Genomic DNA, 25,296 nt, shown 5'->3' on the forward strand with positions numbered 1-25,296 from the left:
AGAAGGGAAAAAGCCAAGATGCATTGGTATAGAAGAGTTCCAGTCCTAAAGAAAAGCTAAGAGAAAATTTTAGGTAGAATTACAATCAGTAGGAAAAGAGGAATTTGAATATATTTCCCAGGAGGAAGAGGGAGAGCAGGCAGAGGAGTACAGGTGAAATGGAAAGCAAGGATTGTGTTAAAATTGGAGGAAATGTAATAGATTGTGTCAATGCCAGACAGCTTCTCATAATCAAGCCCAAAATCATGTTTCTTGTTTGAAGTTTACCAACTCGATCTGAAGTTTTACACTTTTCAGAAAATTTTCTGTATTTGTATGTGTGGAATTTAATGTAATTATCAAGTCAGAAGAAGAGTTGGAAATCTTACAAAGTAGTACCATGTCTCCAGAAGTAAAAATTTTCAGTTTTTTAGTGTTAAGTCTTTTCACTTCTAACATGTTCTTACCTTTATGACTTATTGATCAAAAATTGAGAAAAATAGAAACTAAGAAAGAATAGTATGCTTAGTGACTTCAGTCCCTGTTTTATTTTTGACCTCTAACTTTAATCAGGGCAATGGGTTATAGAGTTTTAGCAAGGATAAGAGGCTCATGAATCCTCAAGTGTATGAAATACCTGTCTTTAATACTGCCCCTGGAGTTACTGACTTCTAGATGTAAGGTTGTTTTATTTGTAAGCCTTGCTACTAGGAAAAAAGACATGATTCTAGCAATCTTGTCAGAAAGCATGTACTTAGGAAATTTTCAGCTCAATTTTGTAGCTGTAGCATATCATGTCTGTATAAGGTCAAAGAGTTTATCTGAAACGAGCTTCTTGAACCTTTCAAGGTTTCTAACATAGTTTTAATACAAAACAAATTTTCTTTTTCATGGTCTAGAATGTGGAAATACCTTCTTAGTGAACCAATATCAAACATTACAGTCAGTCTAGTATTAGCAAAACATTTATTTTATTTTTTCTAAAAACCCATCAATCAAAGAAATGAAAGTTAGGAGATTTTATGGACTCCCGTCGGGTCCGGGAGTTGAGTTCCGTCGGGTCCGGGAGTTCAGCTGCGTTTCTTCTGTATTCGCTGCGTCCACCGCCGCTTGACAATGCAGATCTTCGTGAAGACCTTGACGGGTAAGACCATCACCCTGGAGGTGGAGCCCAGTGACACCATCGAAAATGTCAAGGGGACGATCCAAGAAAAAGAGGGCATCCCCCCAGACCAGCAGAGGTTGATCTTTGCCGGGAAACAGCTGGAAGATGGGTGCACCCTGTCTGACTACAACATCCAGAAGGAGTCCACCCTGCACCTGGTCCTGCGTCTCATTGGGGGCATGCAGATCTTCGTGAAGACCTTGACGGGTAAGACCATCACCCTGGAGGTGGAGCCCAGTGACACCATCGAGAACGTCAAGGCGAAGATCCAAGAAAAAGAGGGCATCCTTCCAGACCAGCAGAGGTTGATCTTTGCTGGGAAACAGCTGGAAGATGGGCGCACCCTGTCTGACTACAACATCCAGAAGGAATCCACTCTGCACTTGGTCCTGCGCTTAAGGGGAGGTGTCTAAGTTCTCCCGTCTAAGCTTTTGGCAAATTTCATTGCACTTTTCTTTCAATAAAGTTGTTGCATTCCTCCCCCCAAAAAATGCCAGTGTGCTAATGGATTTTTGTCAATACTGAATACAGTTATGAGTCACTGTATGGCATATATATGTGTTCTCTTTGTAAAGCAAAATTATTTTACTCTTAAATAAAGACAACCTTTTTTGTTAATTCCACATTGCCTCCCATATCAATTCAGAGTATCACTGCCCTTAGAGTGAAATAAAGATCATTAGTTTTTGTAAATTCAGTTTAATGCTCAGATTACATGTTATATTGGAAGATGTGGGTAAAGATATCAAATTATGAGAAAAAATGATGATTGGAAAAATAGTCCTTATAAATTCATTTATTTTAACTGATTAATAAGCATTTTGAAGTGATCCTAGATTTGCAGAATAAAGTCAAAGATAATATATGCAGTTCCTATATTCCCTCCATTCAGCTTCTTCTAATTTTATTTTACATAATCACAGTGCATTTATCAAAACTAAGAAGTTAATATTATTGCAGCATTAAACTACAAATTTTCTTTGAATCCCAACAGTTTCTCCACCAACATCCTTTTTCTGTTACTGCAGCCAATCCAGGATACGATGTTGCAATTTGTTATTATGTCTCCTTAATCTCTCTAACCTGAGATAGTTCCTTAATTTTTAAAATTTTTTTATGACCTGGACAGCTTTGAAGAGTGTTGGTCAGGTATTTTGTGGAAAATCCTAAAAATCCTTTGTCTGATGTTTTCTCATGATTAGACAAGGGGTATGGGTTTGAGGATAAACACCACAAAAGTAAAGTGCCATGCTCATCACATCATGTTGGGGAACTCATGATATCAACATGACTTTACTGGTGATACTAAACTTGACTGGTTAAGGTAGGGTTTGCCTATACTCTCCACTGTAAAAAAGTTACTATTTTTTTTTTCCATACTCTGTTCTACAGAGGTGAGTCACTAAGTTTATCTGTCCCATACTGATGGAGGAATGTGGGGGAGGGAAGGTATTAAATGCCACTTCCTAGAGGAGACAGCATCAGAATATACTATTTTATATTCTGTAAGGCTGAGTTGTCCCTTCTCCCCATTTTATTCCTTCATTCATTCATTCATTCATTCATATTTTGTGTGTATGTTTGTACCAGTTTTCTTTTTTTTAATTTAATTATAGTCAGTTTATAATTTTGTGTCAGTTTCTGGTGTACAGCGTAATGTTTCAGTCATACATTTATTTTTAATTATAAAAAGTCCCCATTTACTTTTAGTCATTATTTTGTATCAGTATGGTATCACATATGTTTATTCTATTTGAGTTCTATAACACTGTTGTTATTTATATTTTTGCTCAAATTTCTCCAAGTTTGACCAGTAAGAGGTCTCTCGTGTTGGCCCTTATGTCCATTTGACCTATCCCATAGCATTTACTTGTTTGTTTTCTTTCTTTTGTTTTATTGGAGCATATTTCACATAACATTGTATAGGTTTAAGATAGACAACATGTTGATTATGATATATTTATATATTAGAGTAGGATTGTCATTGTAGTGTTAACTAGTCCCTCTATCACATCATATAATTATCATTTCTCTTTTTCTGCACAATTTTTCGGAATAATTAAGTTATAGGCTGTTAGCAAGTTTGATATTTACAGTACAGTATTACTACCTATAATCATAGTGTGCATTAGATCTCCAGGACTGAATTTGTCTACTAGTTGCAAGTTTGTAACCTTAAACAATATCTCTCCTATTCCCCCATCCCCAAGTCACTGCATATTAGTGGAAATTCAGTACCTGTCTGCCTGACTTATCTTACTTAGAATAATGTCCTAATGACCTATCATTGTTGTCACCGACAAGATTTCTTTCTTGAGTAATATTCAACTGTAGTATGTGTGTCTACATGTCTTATTTTTTATCTATTCAACTATTGGTGTGCACTTAGTGTGTTTCTATATCATAAACATGGAGATGCACAAACCTCTTCAATTTCCTGTTTTTATTTCCTTTGACTATATACCCAGAAATGGAATTGTAGGGACATATGATAGTGCTGCTTTTAGTTTTTTAGAAACTGCCATACTGTTTTCCATATGACCGAACCAATTTATGTTCCCACCGACAGTGTTCAGGGTTCCCTTTTTCCACATTCTCACTAATACTTATTATCATCTTCTCAATGATAGCCATCTTAACAGGTGTGAGATGATATCACATTGTGGTGTTGATTTGCATTTTCCTGATAATTAGGAATTTTGAGCTTCTTTGCATGTACATGTTGGACATTTGGATGTCTTCTTTGGTTTTCCAAGTCTGTTGAATTCCTTTGCCCATTTTTTCAATCAGGTTGTTTGTTTTTTGTTATCGAGTTGTATGAGTTTTAAAATACTTTTTGGATATTAACCCCTTAGCTAATACATGGCTTGTAAATGTTATTTTTCTTATTACGTAGGTTGCTTTTTCATTTTGTTGATTGTTTCTAATGTTGTATGGAAGCTTTTCAGTTTAATGTAGTCCCATGTATTGATTTTTTTGCTTTTGTTTTTTGTGCTTTTGGTGTCATATTCAAAAAATTAATGCCAAGACCAGTGTCAAAGAGCTTTTTCTTACTTAAAATCTTGTATTTTCCTTGCCCCATGTCCGAGTTTATTGTAATGCATAATAGTACTGGGAGAGTTAAGATCTAGGAATGGGTATACTCATTGTTACTTGAGTGTCATCACTTCTGTATCCTCTCACTGACAGAGCAAGCAAATATAACTGTATATGCTAATGTGCACACACACACAAAGCCATCTGTATCACACGTATCTATATTGCCTTTCTCCATCTGTCATCTGTCACTCTGTTAACCTTTCATGATCTGTCATCTCTCTGTACTAAAATAAACGTGAGTTCATACAGATCCTCAATTCTAATCCAGCACCAAGAGGTTCATCCCCTTCCTCCCATTCCTTCTCTGATGGTGAAAAACCTGGCTCCCATTATCTATAATTTCTAAAAATTATGTACTTATTTTTTCAGTCTTGGATATAATATGAAATAATTTCAGAGTTGGTAACCCATATCTCTATGTGTAAAAGTAAAAAATTATAAGCTAGGATAGGGGTTGGTTAACTTTTTCTGGAAGGAGCTAGATTTACATTTTACATTGTAAACTGTAAAACCATTCTTAGCTTGCTGGCCATATAAACAAAGGTAGTGGCTAGATTTAGTTCACAAGACAGTTTGCTAACACCTGAAATAGAGTTACAGTATTTATGTATAATTCTTTTTTATCCATTAATAACACCATTTTACATAGTTACCTAGGCCATTTTTTTACCCCACCCTTTCAGTGAGTTTATATCAGATATTTCTGTTAATTTCTTTTTAAGAGAGCCAGTTAGTCTCTAGTTTAACTTTGTACTTTAGACATAATCAACATCATAAAATCAATCTCTTTTATATTTCATGTTATTTTATAACTCCTTCAATTCTGTGAAATGTGTAATTCACTAATTCAAAAAAAGGTAAAAAAAAAAATAAAACATATCCCTGTATGATGCAAGATGAGTTGATAATTAGATAAATGAAAATGGTTATCTCAATCAGAGATTTGGTGAAGAAATTGAAAAGACTAGTAGCCACTCTATTCTATAATAATCTGTTTTTCTTTCAACCAAGCCTTAAGGGAAACTAGATTAAAGATGTGATTTAAGAACTCTGAAGTGTAGAATCTTCACCCTAAATCTTGACTCTAAAGTTAACTTTAGAGGTATTTGTTCAGATAAGAATCTATCTGGTAGTAAATCCATTTTATAGTAAAGTAAACATTTAAGAGAAACTTTTGCTAAAATGTTTGTTTCTCGCTACTAATACAAAAGCAATAAAAGGATCACCTCTCAGTAGAGATGTCATTATAGTGGTATAAATGATCATTTCAGGGAAAAAAATGTGTGCCTTATTTAGTCTTCATATCTGGATCAGGAAAAGCAGCAAGAGCCATTTTGAGATTGAGAAATTGTTATCTTCGTAAGTTGAGATACTTCAACATATAACATTGTGTAAGTTTAAAGTGTACAGTATGTGGTTTCTAGGGGCCGGGGGTAGAGGAATTGGGGGAAGTTTAGGAACACAAACTTATAAGTAGTAGAGAAATTATCATTTTTCACTGTGGTAGGAAGAATATTAAGGTGTCCTTGAAGATTTTCCATCCCTGGTATACAATCCATTGTGTAATCTCCAGGAAAGTGAGTGTGTATAATCGATCTCACTACCATGATTAAGTTGTGTTATATGGCCCAGTTGGCCTTTTAGATTGTGTGGGGAGGACTGACCTAATCTCAAAAGGCCTTTAAAAATAGAGAGCTTCCTCCAGCTAGCAGCAGCAGAAGTCAGAGATTTGAAACATGTGAAAGATCTGATTGACCATTAGTGTTTAGATGGTGAAGTACCATGTAGCAAGGACCTAGGGGACCTCACTCAGTTTTATAATCACAAGGAACTGAATTCTGCCAACAACAAAAATAAACATGGAAGTGGATTTTTTTTCCCCATAACCTGCACCTAAGAACATAGCCCAGTTGACTCTAATATTTCACCCTTGTGAGACTCACAGCAGAGAATTCCACCATACCATGCTGGAATTCTCACCTACAGTCTTCTGAGCTAATAGAGGGGTGTTATTTTTAGTCCTTATGTTTTTGTAATTTGTTATGCAGAAATGTAAGTCTAATACATACATAGTATGAAAACAAATACCCAAGGTAATTTTAACATCTGAGATAATTTTATAACCATGCTGGAAATCTCAGAATACCACACAAATTAAAAATCTGTTGTTTTCTCTTTTAAAAACTGATAAACCTTAAAATCTGAATGTAGATGGATTTATCCAAGAATATGCAATTAATCATATTAGGTCAAAGAAGATTACATGATTGGACTACTCTTAAAGTGCACTCTAACCAATGTAACATATCATGATACATATCACATTGCAGGGAATATATTTATCTTATATATATTCACTTTTCCCACTTCTATAATCACATTGCTAAAATTTAGAGAACATGATTTCAAATAATTCATGATTTCTCCAAAATTAGTTCTAGAACTAATACATTGACAGGTTTTATTTAAGTTATTTTTCTATAAAGTCATTGGCTTTCAATAATTAAAATCATTTATTCTGTAGCTGGAAGCCAATGCACTATAAAGTGCTTTGAAATAAAAATAAATATTTGAGCACCGACTTTACAATGAAAATAATCTAGAATGATTATTTTTATCACATATTAAATTTGGAGTCATAAGAAGTTACAGCTTAAACTTGTTTTAAAAATTTTACCATTTGTGTCACAACTCAATTCTGTTTCTCTTAAATAAAAGTAAATCTCCAACCTAAAAAGGGGAATTTTTAGTACTGAGTATAATGGCGAAATAAATGTTATGCCATAAAATAGTAACATGAAAATTCCATTTTGATTTTGTTGGGTATTTTTATCTAATTACCAAGTACTGTCACTATACTTAAATGATTTTGAATGCTTAATATAGCATTATAAGTTTTTATGGTGGTTCATGTTTTCATATGTGGTCACAACAAAATTTTCTATTTCACATATTATGTTACAATGTAATTTTGCCATTTCTCTGTCCAGAGTTATGATCTGTTTTTCAGCCCCTTGAATCTGGGCTGGCCCTGTGACTGCTTTGACCAGTAGAATGTGGCATAAGTGATGTTCTTGGTGCCTGGTAGATTCTGCTTCTGTGCTCTGGGGGAATTCAGCCACTATGTCACAATTTCAACTTTCTTTGAGACCACCATATTTTAAGGAAGGCCAACTAGCAATGAATGGAACTGTGTGGAAATAAGAGATTCATGACCAGCCTCCAGTTACATTAGCCGTCTGATCAGAGATGTTGAACACAAGAATCAAAAAGCCATTTTGGACAGTCCAGCACTCACAGAAGCCTTGTGGAGCAGCCATTCTCATGGATATGTGTCATTTCCTCCAATCTTTTCCTCCATTGCAGAATTGTGCACAATAACTTACTGTCCTGGCTTTGAGTCACTAAATTTTGATGCATAAAAGCATCAGTAGCTGCAAACTCTGCCTTACTCCTTCTGTTCTCTTGATGAAATCCTCATGCTCTTATTTAAGCAAACTTCCTGCTTGTAACTATTAGCCATCTCCACTTACCAGATGAGGGATTTATCTCCATTTTCTCCACCTTTATTACACCATCACAAATTTTCCTACTCTATTAGATAATTCTTAATAGCATATAAATATACTACTTATGTTTATCTCATTATCTTAAAACAGTAAAATAAATTCTCTTGATACCATATTTTTCTCCAGCTACTACTCCTTTTTTTTTGTCCCATCTATAGAACGACCATTTAAAAGAGTTATCTGTACATGAGATAACATTCATATCCTACCATGTTCCAGTCCCATCAAACCAGACTTTCAAATGTTTGTCCCTAAAAATGCCCTTGGGAAGATCACCAGTGATCTTCATGTTGCTAAATCAAGTGAACAATTTTTAGTCCTCATCTTACTTGACTAACCTTAGCACTTACACACTTGACTACTCCCTCTTCCTTTGTTTTCAGGGTAGTACATCCTTCTAGTTTTCCTCACCCCAGCATCCTTATCTTCCCCCTTGTCTTATCTCTAACTTTTCAAGTTGACATATTCAGGACTGAGACTTTGAACCTACTATTCTATATCTACATCTATTTCCTTGGAGATGTGAAGACTCATATGTTTAAATCACTAGATCAGACCTGTTCTTTGAATCCTAAACCTGATTATTCATCTTCCTACTTGACATACATTATTAGTATTCAATAGATGTCTGAAACTCAACATGTCCAAACACAAAGACTTTTCTCTGCAAATCTGCTGCTCTCATGGTTTTCCAGTTTGAGTTAATGGCAATTCCATTTTTTTTTTGACAAAACTTTTTTTTTCATTATCCTTTACTTCTCTCTTTCTTTTTTTTTTAATACGTCAGTCCATCAGAAGAGCCTATTAGCTCTACTTCTCACCACCTTCAATGGTCCAAGCCACTCATCTCTTCTCTAGACTGAATTAGTTCATCTTTCTCCTAACTAGTCTTGGTTTCTCTACGTGGATCCCTAATGGCTATTCTACACCCAACACTTAGCATGAATATTAAAAAGTCACTTTATATTCCTTTTTTTCAAAACTCTCCAATATTTTCCCCTTTTCACTCATAAATAAAACCAAAGAGCTTATAATGGCTTCTGAGGCCCTGCAGGTTTTGTCCCCACATTACTTTGATGACAAATCCTACGACCTCCTCCCTGGCTTACACTGCTGTAGCCGTACTGGCTCCTTGCTGGTCCTCAACAAGCCATATTCTCTCTCCATCTTGGAACCCTTGATCTTATTATTTCTTTGGCCTAGATTGATTTTCCTCTTGTTTTCCGTAGTGAAAAAAATGTTAAGGGTGGTGTGAGTCATCCAAGGTAGGGGGTGAAGAAAAGGACTCTCCCTCAGGCCCAGACTAGAGGTGCAAGCCCATTCATCCTTCTCTGGGCACGTGGCTGGTCTTCTGTGGACAGGCTCCCTTTCAGTCTACATCTCCTTCAACTCTCTTCCTTTTAGAGAGGCAAACCCAGTTGCTTTATCAACACTGGGTTTCTTTCTCTTCCTGGAACTCACAAAATATGTTCTAGGTTTAAGGTTTTACCACTTGCTGAAATCTTCTGCCAGAATCCCTCTTCAACCATTATTATTCTATAATTCATTCCTTCTTGGTATTGAATTATTAATGTAAGTGCCATGTTCTCCAAAGGACTTCTTGCTGCCTGATATTTTTAAAATTTATTTATTAGTCTATTTGTGTGTGGCTGCCACCACTAGAATACAAGCTCTAAGAGAGCAGTGGACTTCCTCTTGTTCTTCCTATTGTATCTGCAAAGGATTTAAGAGTATTGGACACACACTAGGCACTCACTAAATAGTTCCTGAGTAGTGCAATAGATGAGGGAGTGCCTCAATTAATGTAGAAAACCCTGGACACCTCTTTATAGGAGAGACACTTCTAGAATTTCAAGTTAGAAAAAAAATGTGCCCAAGTGTCCTCCTTGTGGACATCTTAGGAACTGAAAAAAAGTTCCTCTGACAAGAATAACACAGTGTGTGGGAAAGGTCACATTATGTGGGGAAAAAGGAGCTTGATGGGCTTGATGACCCCAGATGCATCACAAGAACCTGAATGTGTACGAGGTAGTTTCTTTGTAAGGCCTGTGTTAAGACTGGAAGCCCCTCTAGCTAGTGCTCCAGCAATCTTCCTTCAAAAATGGTTCTGCATATAAGATCATGAAGGAAAATTAGATGTAATCCTTAGGCTGAAGGGTGGAGTCATCTGGTGTCTAACTGTGGATGTCAGCCAGCCAGGGAATGCTTCCTACACTGGACGAGCATCTGCTGCCGTATACGCAATCAATGCCCATTGGCAACTCCTTGTGACAATGACCAATGTTGAGACTGACTGTAGTTATCACTCTGCCTGATACATTGAAAACATCACTGAATATTTTGGATTGACTAAGCCATGGACTTATAGTTATTAAATGATTCCAGGCAAGGGTAGTCACAAGAGAAAAATAATGGATTTCCTGCTAATACAGTCAGAACAAGGGCAATGTGATTAAGTGGAATAATAAGGCCGTTTTTGCATCCTTAACTACTTAGGTTTTTCTAGTTACATATAAGATAGAATACTATACAGGTATTACAAAGTTTATAAAAAGTATTTCATAAAATTGGAAAATATTTAAATATAATGCTAAGCAAAAATATTCAGATTTCAGTCATAAAAACGTTCTGATCACACAGATACACTGTTAACACTCATTAAAATTGTATTTTTTGGTTGATGATATGTGATATTGAAGGTGTGTTTTTTTTTAATATGTTTCTATATTTTCCAGTTCAGGCAATACAAATACATTACTCATAATCAGGTGAATACTTTCAAAATGAAAAAAAGTGTATTTTAGAAACTGTACTATTTTTATACTTTATAACAGCCCAGCCTTCCAACTACACAGACTCAGTTTTCCTGAGAATTCAAAGAAATAAACACAGATCACATTTTTTAAATTACATATTCTTAGTGATTTCTCAGATCTTACTTTCTTGATGATTTTTATTTAAATTCATGTGATCAGTCCTTCGGAATTTATCTCACGGTATATTTTAAATTTTATTCCATAATCACATGAAATTTGGAAATAAAGCATTCTTCAAGTTTGTTTGCTATCCTATCATCTCACGAGGACAGCCATTCATAGATTAGCAGGCATAATATGCAAGAAAATTTCTGAATTACTGACGTGACAGACTCATGCAATAGTAGCTTTTATAGTGTGAGGTTTTTTTTAAATTTTTTACTCTGATGGATCTGATTTTGTTAATACACTCATAATTTTGGTGAGGGGGGAGGTTTAGAACTTAAAAAATATTTATTTGTACCCAGCTTTTCTCCATGCTACCATCCTGTGGTTTTGAAGTTAAAAAGAGTTGTATTAATCCCTCCCCTCATTTTAACCCATTTACTTTCGGTTTAAACTCAAGGCTAAATTTTGGCTTAAGATTCATTGAATCATTGCCTATAAATAGGTTTGATATTACAACATTTACCATTTTAGGTATTAATAATGACCAGTAAACCTATTTCATTTATGTGTTCTCAAACTTGATAGTAAACCCAATTAACAACAGTATTCTTCTCAGAACACAATAGAAGTCACCACTGTGGAAGGCAGTCAGCACTGTGAAAGGAATTCTGGGATAACACTTAGAGTACCAGGAGGAGAGTCTGGTTTTCTTGCCAAGCGTTGCTGTGCAATATGCAGACAGAGCATGATACAGTGTGTCTCAAACTTGTTTTGAAAAAAGGAAAATATTCCAGAATGGAAGAATAGTGGGAAACAATATCACAAGAACTTCTTATAATGTAGATTCCACTTTTGTTTTAAATGTTTATTCAAGTTTTTGGTGTTCCAATGTTCATAAAAATTTAAGTATTTACATTTTGATATATAAAAGAAAGAAAAATGTAATACCTGTCTTATTGTTTAGTGAGCATACATCATGCTCATCTTAAGGGAAAAATGAGAAAATTAAAGAGAACTGACTCAACAGTGGTTTCATTATTTTATAAGTTTGTTTTCTGACTTGGTGAAATAATAATTGAGGATGACAAGTACACATTAATATATGTGAATACCAATCAGGGAAGGGTCTTTATGAATTATGAAAGGCAAGTAATTATGTTATCTAGAATGATGGTAAAAGTAAAGTTTGATTCAACATTTTAAAACAAATTGAACATTTTGACAAGCATATTTTCTTGAGAGTTTGTCAGTCTCTCAACAAGTTTGCATTTGATTTGACCACAAACATAAAAATCAAATATCACCATAATAAATTTTATACAACTACTATTTCTATTGCAGCAAAAATGTCATGAGACAGGAAAAGAAGCAAATCAACCAAACAAAAGTCAAAATCTTTGAAGAGTTTGCCTTTCCTTTCGATGCTGAAAATATATTTATTTATATAATCAGTACATGCCAAGTATGTTTTAGGGCACTTTGCTAAGCACTGGCAACTTACCAGGAACAAAACAGATACTTCCTCTGCTGCTCTGAAGCTACATTCCAATAGAGGAACAAGATATTAAGTAAATACTCATACAAATAATGTATAATTAAAATTCTGCTGATAGTTCCATGATAAACATAGAAAACTATGAAACTGTGTTGCAGGAGCCCTAGCCCTGAAAGGGGCAAGAGTGAGGAAAACATCCCTGGGAAAGTGAAGTCTTACGGAGGATGAAATAACAAGTGGGATTAACTCAGGTAAGTGAGTTACTTTTGAAAAGTGGAGGGAGTGGGTAGATAGCATTTAAGGCATGATGTCTTTTCCTAGAAGAGTGTGCCTTCTGAGCCACTCTTCAACATTACAATTAGGGATGAATCAGTTTGCCTTCTTGAAGTTTTCTGTCATTGATTGTATTGTGTGTGTTGTTTCTGTGAAGACAAGTCCCAAGTGAACACTGTTATGAAAAACGTCTAGCAGCATTTCCAGATAAATCAGTACTTATCTATAAAGGAAAGCAAACCTTCAAGGTCACTTTACCTTAATTATGAATTTCTACCAAATAAAAAGTACTTAGTTTTGTTTTGATACTGTGATATTGTAATTTATAATAAAAAATATATATTTGGTCTTATTCCCATTCCTTGCACAGAGCTCCTAAAACTTGAAATTTCCTAGGTGATAAGTGAGATAAAGGGAAAGGAGTGATTTTTGTTATTCATAACAAGCCCCTTTCAGTCAAGACCTGAGTTGATGTTGTTGAGGTGACTTCTGGAAAGCCCCTAAGTATGAGGAGCTGGTCGCCAGGGGAACTAGCTGTGTAGTTAGTAGGTTGGAACTTACAGCCTCCACCCCCAACCAGCCTGGGGAAGGGAGAGGTGCTGGAGGTGGAGTTAAACCACCAGTGACCACTGATTTGATCATCATGCCTATGGAGGCATGAAGCCTCCATAACTTCCCTAAATGGCAGGGTTTGGATTGCTTCTGCATTGGTGAACACACAGCGGTGCTGGCACACCAAGAAAGGGCATGGAAGCGCCACACCTCTTTCCAGATACCTTGTTCTATTCCACCTGACTGTTACCGAGTTGTGTCATCTTATAATAAACAAATAATCCAGTAAAAAAAAAAGTATTTAATTCTGTCTTGGTACAAGATTGTTACTCTCTATGTACTACACTAAGAAAATAAGAGGGGAAACATTTGATGTAAGGTGTTCTCAGTGTACACGTCAATGGTTGCTGAAGCAAGTAGGATTCACAGTGACCCTAACGTGGCATGATGTCATTCTACTGACTTATTTAGAACACTTCAGGGCAGTGAATTTTACCTTGGATAATGACCAGAAATTTTAATTTGGTCTATAAGGCTCATTTCAGTCTGATAATGCCTTTCATGCTCCCTCTCATTCCACTCTACACCTTGCTCCTTAACGTTCAAGTATATTTTACTTTTTTAGTCCCTGAAACATGTCAAGCTTCCTTCATTTGCACTGCTGTACCTGGAAGAGAATCTGGAACACAGTAGATAATAAGTATTTACTGAATCAATGAAGGAGTACATGAATGATATGTATTTTTGGTTAACACTCAGGTCTCTTTAGACTCATTTTCATGGCTCAGATTCTTTCTATATATCCCTATCTCTTACATCAATACTGATGGAGACCAGTCTGTAGTCTCAGTTCATCTATTTGAACCAGGTCACTCCTCATAGGTCTAGGGAATGCTTTTCTTTGAGGCAGTTATCGAATGCTGGTCTCTCAGCTCTGGCCCTGGTGAAGGGATCACATAATTAAAATTTTGAATCTTCTGTTTAGAAAGAGAAATTACATGACCCCCCTAGATTTTACAGAATGTTATAAAAATAAAATTACATATTGTGTTGCCTCTTCAGGCTGGCTCCTTTTACTTTGAAATATGCATTTAAGATTCACCTGTGTTTTTTGTGGCTTGATAGCTCATTTCTTTTTGTTGATGAATAATATTCCACTGTATGGATGTACCACATTTTTAAAGCATTTTCCTCCTGGAGAACTTTTTGACTGTTTGTAGTGTGTGGAAATTATGAATAAAACTGTTACTCTCATACAGGTTTATGTGTAGACGTAAGTTTTTTAATCAGTTTAGCAAATTATACTTTCTTTTCTTGTAATGTCTTTATCCAGTTTTGGTATCAGAGTAATACTTGCCTCGTAAAGTGATTTGGGAATTATCTCTTTTCTATCCTCTGAAAGAAATTATATAGAATTGGTAAAACGTTTGGTAGAATTCACCAGTGAAACCATCTGGTTATATTTCCTCCTTTGTGAGATTTACATCTACTAATTCATTTTATTTAATAGATAGAGGGTTATTCAGGTTATCTATTTCTCCTTGAGTGAGTTTTGATAGACTGTATCTTCTAATTAAATGGTCTGTTTCAAATTACTGTACAAAGTTGTTAATAATACCCCCTAAGTTGAGGGGATGAATAGTTATATTCCCTTTTTTCATGGCTGATATTGATAATTTGTGTCTTCACTCTCTTAAGGCTGGGTAAAAGTTTGTCAGTTCTGTTTACCTAATTTAAATATTTCCCTTTGTCTGCTGCTGTAGGTTTAATTTACCTATTTTATATGCTTTCTTAAGGTGGAAGTTTAGGTTATTGATTTTTACCTTCTTTTCTGATGTGTACATTCAAATATAAATTTATCTAAGCACTGCTTTCACTAGATCCCAAACACTTTGATAAGTTATATTTTTAATTTAAATATTTCAAATGATCTTTAATTTTATTTAATTTCTCTCTTCTTTGTTCTGTGATTTATTTTGTAGTGTGTTTAGTTTCCAAGTATTTGGAATTTCCAAACTATTTTTTGTTATGGATTTATACTTGAATTCTGCTCTGGTCTAATAACATATTTTGTATTATTTCTGTATGTTTACATTTACATAAGAAGTGTTTTATGGCATTGAGTAAGTTGTATTTTGGCTAATAGTCGTGTGAACTTTTAAAAAAATGTGGATTCTGCTGTTGTTGGATAGAGTATTCTATAATGTCAGTTAGATCAAGCTGATTGATAGTATTCATTAGATCATCTCTATTATTCTATCCCACATGATCTATCAGTTACTCTAAGGGAATATTGAAGACCAACTCTAAACTGGATTTTTCTATTCTTCCTCTCAGTTACATCAATTTTGCCTCATGTATTTTTCACTCTGTTAAGTACATAAACATGTAGTAGTACTTTGACTTTTTTGATAACTGACCTTTTTTTAAAAAAACTATGTAATGCCCTTTTTTATCCCTGATAACGTGAATGAAGCCTCCTTTGTCTGAAATTGATACAACTAGCCCAGCTCTCCTTCACTATTCCTTTATTTTAACCTACGTGAGTCTTTATAGTTACCGTGGATTTCTTGTAGTTTATAATGGAGTCTTATTTTTTTTAATCCAGTCTGTCAATTTTTCTTTTACCTGTTGTGTTTAGACCCTTAACATTTGAAATGGTTGTTATAAGTCTGCTGTTTTTGTCCCCTTTTTAGTTGTTGCTTTTGTTTCCTCCTATTTTCTGCATTCTCTGGTTTTAGTGGAGCATTTTATATGATCTAGTTGTCTCTCCTCTGTTGGAATATCTTTAGTGATTCTTAAACACTTCAGTGATTCTCTGTAGTTTATAATATACATTTTTAAATAATTTAAATTCATCTTGAAATAACACTGGTATTTAATATGTAGTGCAGTTATCTTATAATAGAGTATTCCCTGTTCCTTCCTGTTGTTTCTTATGACATTGTTGTCATTAATTTCACATCTCCAGATGCTATAATCACCCCATACATTGATCATTTAGATCAATTATGAACAAAATATTTACCTTTATTTATTCCTTTGTTGATACTAATTTATTTATTTATATCTTATTTATGACCTATGCACCTATATGATAAGTTTTCTTTTTCCTGAGGACTTTTTTTTTTTTTTTTTTACTCTGTGTGTGTGTGTGTGTTGGGAGGTTCTACTGGTGATGAATTCTCTTAGGTTTTGTTTTTCTAAGGAAGACTTTACTCTTCATTTTTGAAAGATAATTTCACTGGATATAAACTCTAGGTTGGTCGGTTTTAAAATTTTTCCTTTCAACATTTAAAGACTTCACTTAACTCCCTTATTGTATATATTATTTTTGATAAGAACACTGCTGTTATTCATATTCTTGATCTTGTATTGGTAAAATAACCAATCCACTGGCTTCTTCAAGATTTCTACTTTGTCTTTAGTTTGTATATGATTTACCTGAGTGTCTGTGTGTGTATTTTATATTTGTCCTAATCCTTTTCCTAGCTACAATATGCTTAATCTGTTTTCTTGCACTCTTGTGCTGTGTTGACTCTTGGTTTTCTTTAGGTGATACAATAAGACTGAAACAGCCTGAAGTAGGGAAAAATTCCTTTCTCCAGGTTGGAAAAGGTTTCATAATTGTCATCTAGCAAATTTCTTGACTCTAGAGATTAAGGCTTTGTTAGAGAGGAGTCTGCGAGGGCTTCACTATTATAAAGCCATGGTCAAGAGAGGGTATTTCTCAGATCCTCAGATTGAGTGTGGAGATCCCTCAATGACCATAACCTCTCTGGGAATTTCTCAATCTCATACTATTCTGCACTCAGCTTCCAGTAATTCAACATAAATACTAAGTGTTCCCAACAGATAAAGGCTGCCAATGTCTTCTGTACCTGGTAAAAAATTCTTGGGAACTACATATGTCTCTAGATTTCTAGTCTCTCCAAATTTCAGAGTGACAGTTTTCCCCCACTGCCTCAGTTCTCTGAGGGATCCAAGAAGAGTTATAGACGTTCAGTTTATACAGCATTTTCTTGATGTGCAATTGGAGTGGAGAGTTTTGTGCCCTCTACATGTTGGAGCTAAAACCAAAATTCTTCATGCATTCATTCTGGGCAAAATGTGTGTGTGGATATAAGCTGACAACACCTGTGTTATAGAAGAATTATAACTAGTCATTACCCTGGTCTTCACGAATTATTGCAGGAAGATACCACAATGGGGGCAATCAGTGAACAGAACAGAGGCGGCCATAATCTAAGCACTGAGCCTAGTCATCAGGATAGAGCAATGCTATGGGAGGCTTAAAAAAATCAGAAGGCAGAGTTGTCTGCGATCAGCAGTTTAGAAGATAATACTGAGAAATTCAACAAGAAGTAGTGTAGAAGCTAAAAATTCAGGTTAATGCCCAATACTTTTTAAAGAGTTAAAAAATATACAGTTATAGGTTTGAAGCTTTTTATTTAAATAGACATAGACCACAAAAAATACACCATTTGGAGACAGGTCATTGTAGATGTTTTTTCTTATTTCATAGCAAAATGCATAATGCTATAGATAGCAGTATTTTATTTATTAAAAGTGTTAATTTTATGGTATATATTTAAAATACAAACTTCTAGAAGTTTCTAAGCTCTTTATAAGAGATTGTTACCTATCAAAATGAAATAATTCAGGAATATTGATTCTCACACACTAAAATGCATGTTAACATCTTCAGGTCTTCAAATTTTCCTGTGTGGGTTACTTATCGTAATTCTATAAATTACCCAATTAACTTGATTAAAAATAGAAGATGTTTGTGACTATAGTTCACCTATGTCCTGCTTATCTCTTTCCCCAAATTTGTGGTTTAAATTGCTCTCAGCTAAATAGTCACTAATATTGAATTGTAACAGTATTATTGAAGCAAACCATTTTTAATGAATCTTCTGGAAGAATGCACTTTGATAATCCTTTTAAAAAATATTTGATTTTCAAAGGAAACAATTGTCAGTGACTAGGAAATAATTTACAAAATACACACACACACACACACACACACACACATCCAGAATAAGCAAGAAAGTATGACTAGAAATATAAGTAGGTATATATTATGTATCACATTTCAACAAAACGTAAAAGAGAAAAAAAATGACTAATCAAGATAAACCTGATATGAAGAATATCAGATTTGAAAAGTATTTTAGGACTTTCTTCTGAATCCTATTTCTACCAGATAAAGTAATTTCACAGAATCACAGAAAAATCTTGTAGAGAAAATATAACTGGATGGTGGCATATATTTTGTATTTGCCCTCCACCAATCTTTTGTTACAGAAAAATTGGTTTTGCATTACTCCTTAATCAACATCTACCATAGCAATCTTAATTGACATACCTTCTCTTATTCAGGTTGAAATCTCAATGTTCCTTTGAAACCAACATAATTGCACCGTTTTTATAAATTCTAATGGTTTTACACAACCTGTAGCTATTGCCTACTCCTCTCAACCATATAACCCTCAGAATATGCTGCTTTTTAATGATTTCTTCTTTTCGTGATCATTCTATGCTCCTCAAGTAGGTGTCCTTCAAAAATTAAGATTTATTGTGTTTCTGGGGCTGTTAGATACCTTTCTGCATATACACTAAAAGACTTGGAAAGACTGGCAATTCAATTTTCATTGAGAGATGAAAATTTTTATTTTACTTTGTTTTTATTAAATTGTATTCCTTTGGATTGTGGCAGTCATAATTTCAGAACTATTTTTTATAGGGATATCAAATAAATGAGTTCTACCATGGAGCTTCTAAAATGGAAGCAACAGGAACTTCTAGATGGGAGAAACAATCACAGAAGACAGAACAATGTATCCAGCTGTGAATGCAAAATAACTATATTGGCTACTACTTTAATTTCCATACTTCATTCCACTTCCAGTGTTAGTTATACAATATTAGCATTATTGTGATAAGGTTTTATTCTTTCTGTTACATATATCCAGAAATAAAGTCTTAAGAATTACAAAATTATATGAGTTAGTATATATTAATATAATATATAATTATATTACACTTAATATAATTTAATATATAATATAATTATATATAACTATAGTAGATACTAATATAACAGATCTTATATGAATACATAATAAATATATAATAATACAAAATATATATGATACAGAAATATGAGAATTCTTATAAGAAATAATAATCCAATAAAAATAACAAATGATGTTCTTCCATTTTTGTTTCATTTTGAATTAAGCCCTAGTTTCATTCTTCTTTGCCTTTCGTCAGGATATGAATCACCCTCAAGTTGTTACCACTTGAGAAATTAGGAAAATACTTTTAAATCAGATTTTGGAGAGAACATTTTTCTCAGACTTTTGCATAGGATTCTGAATGAATCCATATATATCATTTCTTTATCCACAGGGACAAATTATAGAGCAGTGAGATCATTCCACTCTTATCACCCTAAGTTTTTAGAATAAACCTGGAAGTCCAAATTTATGAAAGAGCATTTTATTCATGAAACTCAAAAGCTTTAAGTCTACATGTAAAGTGGAAAGTAAGCTGAATAAACAGAGAAGGTTGAACTTTCACCCAGCCTGTCCAGTCTACTGTTTTAAATACAGCCTTTAGTTATGGGCCTTGTTCACATAGTGGAATGTGTTTTCATTGGACATTGATTACTGTTATTGTGGGGCTAGTTTGGATCAAATTTCACTTCTCACAACCCATTTCCTATCAGAGCTAATGGGTTTGCAGTTCATTTATAATGATCATATTGGCAGGGATTTAGCTGATGTTTTCACATCCTCAATAGGAGAGGTTTTTCCACTCTCCTGCGTGCCTCTCAGCTGCAGGTAAAGAATGTTACAGCTGGATGAGAGAGCTAATTAGAGCCAATTATAGCCTGAGTGACCAGCAGTGGCATTAAATGTCTGGCAAAATCTACCTTGTCCTTGCAACACACAGGTTTTGAATCTCTACAAATACCTGTCTTGGAACATTAAACATTTTATGGAATTGCAGGTAATAAGCACTTAAATTTAATAATCAAAACAGGTATTGCCAAATGAATCCTGAAAGTAGGAATTCACTAGACATGATTTTACACTGGCTGCTGAAGGCATCTCACAATTAATAGTAAATTTCAGATACTTGATGAGAAGCGTCAAGGTTCTACAACCAATTTGGACTTAATAAATCTTGTGACCTGAATTTAATTCAACACTCATATTTTCTCATATGTGGTCATTGGTTCAGCGTTTTGAAGGAACTATTTGCAGACTGTCTCCATATTGTTTTTATTTTATTCACTTTGTCCAGTGGAAGACGTACATCCTGTAGTGAGTGAAACTTTTTCAAACATCTTCATTCCTAACCATTCTAAAGGATGTAGGACTTCATCTTGCCCTTGCAAAGTAGGAAAGAGTTTGTATAGACAGAAATAGAGAAATAGAAGTGTAGAATCTCTTCATGTTTACTTTCTTTTTATAGTTGTTGTTTGACAAACAAAATAGTATGATTGAGGAATTGCATGGAAGCAGAATACTTAGGACTAAATATTGAATTAAAGTTTGGAAGAGACATTAAAGAAGTATACATTATTTTCAAAATGCAGTTGTGAAAAATTATAATTTTTTTCTATCTAATCTACCTATATCACCAACATCATCTATCTGTCTGCCATGAATATAGCTATTTATCTCAGTAACTATAGTACCATGTTCTAAAGTACTCAAATGCTCCAAACAATGTGTAGAGGTAAATATAATGAATAATTTTTTGAAATATTTTTAAAAGAGCTAAGGATTGAAAATATCATAAATAGGAAATTTATAAAAACATTTCATATGCTTTATGCTTGAAAGTTAAATATTGGATGTAGAAAACTATATGAGAAGTTTCCACTGCTTAATCAGTTTTTAATTTAAAACACAGAGCTTACATTTATTATAATTGTGTATATTTATAACCGCCATTTTATGAAATTCACAGCTATAGTATGTAGCCATAATTTATGAAGGAGTGATCAATAATTTCTGATACGTTGAACACAACGAAATCAATTAGCATCTATCTAAAAACAAGGATTGTTTTTCTGGTATGCATTTCTAAACAGCTTTAAAAACTACATGATGAAAATGCACTTCATGAAATTGTTTGTCCTTACTCAAATTCAATTCCAGTTATGACCCTGAGAGATGATTAGTAAATTTGACTTTTTAATTAGCATTTTGCATAATTCATTGAAATTATAATGCACTCATGCATTTGATTGTCAAGGTGCAGATGTGCTAATATGAAGCTATAATTTTCTCATCCAAATAACTCTTTCAGTAAAACCTTTAATTTCTTACAGTTCTATTGTTTAGGACCTATTATTGTTCATTCTTAAAAAATGAGTTCAGAAGTAGATTTTGAAGTCAGCTTGTGTTATGGTAAATTGTTTAGAATAGTAGTAATCAAAGGAAACTAACATTATTTAAAAGATTGTTTATTTTAGTGAAAACTACTTGATCACAGTTAATGTACTTTTAAATGTGAAAAGTGGCTCTCTATTTCACGTCAACACAAAATTAGAGCGTGACAGAGCCAAATAGAAATTATAAAATCAAAAAATAAAGGGAGGGTTGTTTTTTGTTTCACTGCACAGGAGTAACACAGACACAAAAATCACAGTGTTCACTACAAGATATTCATGACACTGGTTCTAAACCAAAAATATGAGTATGTATTTCATATTTGGTTTCATGAGATGATCCCCAGTATTTGAAAAAATACAAAAAAAGAATCTTATTGATATCTGTTAAACAGCTTTCCAAGGTGTATCTGTTTATATTGAAGTCTAGTGTTTGTTTTTATGTAAATGGCAAACTCCTATCAACTGAGCAGCTCAGCTTCAACTCTGAAAAAATGAAGAAAAAGAGCAAAGTAGGGAGTGTGGTTGCTCCAAGGAAGTGGCAGCATGCACCATGTTCTTACTTAAAAATTAACTATGATTTCTTTTTCTGCACACTGGAGGGACTTTTAAAATGAAATAAATGTTTCTAAATGAGGTGAGAGAACTTGCAAGCTAGGATTCTTGGCTATAGGTCCTATTCATAAGTGAGGTAAACTGCCGGGAATCAAGCACCCACACACGTGGATAGTTGCTACCTGCTTTGCCAACATAGATTTTTGAGCTCTTGGTGCTGAGAAATTGGCCAGCACAACTATTATTGCAAACATGTGTGGCAATACTGAATGAGATTTCTAGGGAATGGTGTGGTAGACTGAGTATTAGAATTTGGGGCAAATGCTTCCTTAGGACATCATATAAAAAGTAATTCCTGTATTTCCAAACTCTGCTGTGTGGAATTCTTATTATATGGATAATAGTATGAAAAGACCTCTGTGTTGCTCCTGGCATGGTCTACATGGGTCCCTAGTAGGTAATCCCTCACAGCAATTTTATAGCATCTGGCTCTCGGTACTCATAAAACAAGGTGAAGCATTGCATTCGTGGTAGTGCTGATGAGCTGAGATTGGCTCCTGTTGAGTTCCACTGCTATACTTCTAGGTAGCATTATACTGTGTCTTATGAATCTTTCATGTTAAGATTTTTTTTGCCCTTTACTTAAAAATGTTAGTATAAAAAAATTGAAATAACAGGTTGCTTTGATAATACGTAAATTAGCTTGAAATTTATGAGAATGAAGGTTCTAAAGGTCCCAGAAATTGGCAAACATTAGGAAGTCTTTGTATTAGAAATGGTAATGTGGAATTTTACTTGCTGAAGCAAAGATGATAGCATCCAAACAAGAAAGAAGTTGATTTAAAAAAAAAAAAAGTATGTCCCACTAAGGTCTTAAGTGTAAAGTTACAATTCTAAGTTGTATGTTAAGTGGTCTTTCTATTGAATTCTTTGTGTGATTTTCATGCACATATTGCTTTTATCTTCATTCAGTGGTTTTTATTTTTAATAACATATGAAAGTCATAAACCCTCACCAGTAAAATTTCAAAAGATGAAGCTCTTGGAATTTCAAATATATTTAAAGGAAGGCTTTCTGAATACCATTCAACTGATGACAGAGAGCTAACCATTTTTAAGGCTACTTGGAAATGAGGCCCAACTTCATGGGACATCAGAGTAATCTTTTTCTAATACTAGTGCTCCAAGAAAGCTTTCAGTTAGGAAAGAGGTGATTTAATTTTTAAGGAAAGCTGGCAAAGAGGAGACACTGAGAAGAACTTAAAACACACTTGTGGAATATTGTCTTCTTGTATAAAAATCATATTCTTGTACATTTTCTTGTTTGGTAACATATTCCATGTTCTCAACTTTACCATTAACCTGAAAAGTTGGTATCATTTTGGTTGCTTTACTGTAATATTTCAAAGAAAGTTCAACTGCTTCTCAGTTAAAACCTCACTAATCTATGCACAGCTGTCAGAGAAAGGTATATATATATATGCATTAGATTCCACCGTGGGTGGATGGCTAGCCTGGGACATGAGGAAGTGAATTACATAGCAGAATCTCAGCTGTGATGCTTTTGTGAGGTGGTGCCGAGCAAAGTGGCAATCAGATTGACTATTGTGCAACATACCTGGATTATAAAGATAATTGTGTCAGTCCTGTTCTTAAATTTGGCTTCAGATTTTCTTAGTTAAAAGAGTCAGTTGATAGCCTGATGTTACTCACTTCTGTACTTTGTTTTTTTTTTATCCATATTGAATTGAAATAGATCTTTTTTTAGCTCAATGAAGAGCAATTTAAAATGATATATGAAGAAAGACAAAAATGCACAAAAAAGATGCAAAATCATTTACAAAAAGAAATACTTATTTCATAGAGAGAACAGTGCCCAGAAGTCAATGAAGCACCTCAAATGAAAAAAAGTATTTAGAAGTTATTCATGAATAGTTAGAATCTCAGAAGTCTCATAGCATTGCTTACTAAGCTGGTAATAGATCTAATCAATAGGTGCTCTGTTAATCATCATCAGCATTGCCCTCATCATCAATCATAAGACAATGTGTTTTTTCTCCTTGAAAATAGCCAATTTAGACACTTCTGCCAGAAAATCAGATATTAGGGTGACACAGCATATGAAATACATATTTAATGTTTAAATAAAATTTGAAGAGAAAATTAGACACAGACCAGAAAATAATTCAGCATAAGAGAAATGAAAATGGAAAGCTTGAAAAAAAATTGACACAAAAAATAAATAACTGACTGTATAAGACACATCCAATTAGTCTCAGAAGGCAAGAGGATATAGTAGAGGCAACCTTTTGAGAATGACTAAATTTTCTAGAAATATTGAAATATATGAATTGACAGTTACGTTAGCGGATGGAAGGACCCCTAAATTAGGAAGCCCACCAAAGTGTGGGTCCTAGTTGCCAGCTGTGAAGGAATTCACTCAGCAGAGGCAAAGGGTCAAAGGGAACAGCAGCTTCATTTCTCAGAAGGGGAAAAAGAAGGAAGGTGCTTGATCAGGGAGAAGGAAAGAAAAGTACTCAAACGGGGAAAGGAAGCGCTTGAGTGGGGAGCCGTCAGCCAGGGTGGCAGGTAGAGATAGTTCTGGCCTGGGCTGAGCCATGTAGACTTTTATGAGAGGCTTCTGCCATTATGTCCTCCTTCCAGGTGTGGTGAGGCCAATCAGCCCTTATACTGGCTTTTCAGTCCTTGTATGGGCTTTTCTGGCTGTTGTCATGCCAACTGTCATGGTGCTGTGGGTATGTCACTTAGCAGGCTAATGCTTTACAATGAGTGTATAATGAGGCTCAAGGTCCACTGGAAGTCATACCCTCCACCATCTTGGACTTTATCAGTTCTAACCAGTTCTTGTTTCTTCTCATTGTAACTGCGTCCTGCGACTTAGATAAGAGTAATGGGTTTCTAGTTGAGAGAGGGGCAGGAGTATGATCCTGGGGCAATAGCCTTGGTAACAAAAAGGGAAATCGCTTTTAATCAGAATGCCCCAATCTGGTGGACCCAGTGTTCCCCGAGAAAACCATCTCTGAACATCTGCTCAGCCATAAACAAGAGGCACGGATTGAGGAGCCTTAGTTTCTGCAGAAGAACTTAAAGTGATTATTATGTATATTGCTTCAAGAGGAACCAGACCCTTCCCAGGGCTGCACTACAGTCTCTTGACTGTTCCTCCCTTCTTTCTGCATTCCCTCCCTTTCCTGATTAGCAACTGTTTGAATTTGCCCTTTGGAACTCAGGGAAGGTCAAGGAGGCTGAAGG

The 25,296-nt window shown here is 34.5% G+C and overlaps 1 protein-coding gene and 1 long non-coding RNA gene across 6 annotated transcripts in view; both read left to right on the forward strand.

Moving 5' to 3' along the window:
* The window catches only part of LOC140686569 (uncharacterized), a 464,075-nt gene that overhangs the window by 348,227 nt on the left and 90,552 nt on the right, over positions 1 to 25,296 (forward strand). For all 5 annotated transcript variants that reach the window (XR_012060402.1, XR_012060398.1, XR_012060399.1 and 2 more), the window contains one exon: positions 12,390 to 12,482. This is a non-coding gene — a long non-coding RNA (uncharacterized lncRNA). The remainder of the gene's footprint in view (positions 1 to 12,389; positions 12,483 to 25,296) is intronic.
* On the forward strand, positions 1,029 to 1,622 carry LOC140700164 (polyubiquitin). Its single transcript, XM_072973042.1, has one exon. It carries the CDS (start codon positions 1,096 to 1,098, stop codon positions 1,555 to 1,557), a length of 462 nt encoding a protein of 153 aa, XP_072829143.1. The 5' UTR covers positions 1,029 to 1,095; the 3' UTR covers positions 1,558 to 1,622.

This window comes from Vicugna pacos, chromosome 2, assembly GCF_048564905.1.
Source record: "Vicugna pacos chromosome 2, VicPac4, whole genome shotgun sequence".
NCBI lineage: Eukaryota > Metazoa > Chordata > Mammalia > Artiodactyla > Camelidae > Vicugna > Vicugna pacos.

Coding starts and splice junctions, on each gene's coding strand:
- LOC140700164 (XM_072973042.1), top strand. CDS start 1,096: ATGCAGATCTTCGTGAAGACCTTGACGGGTAAGACCATCACCCTGGAG.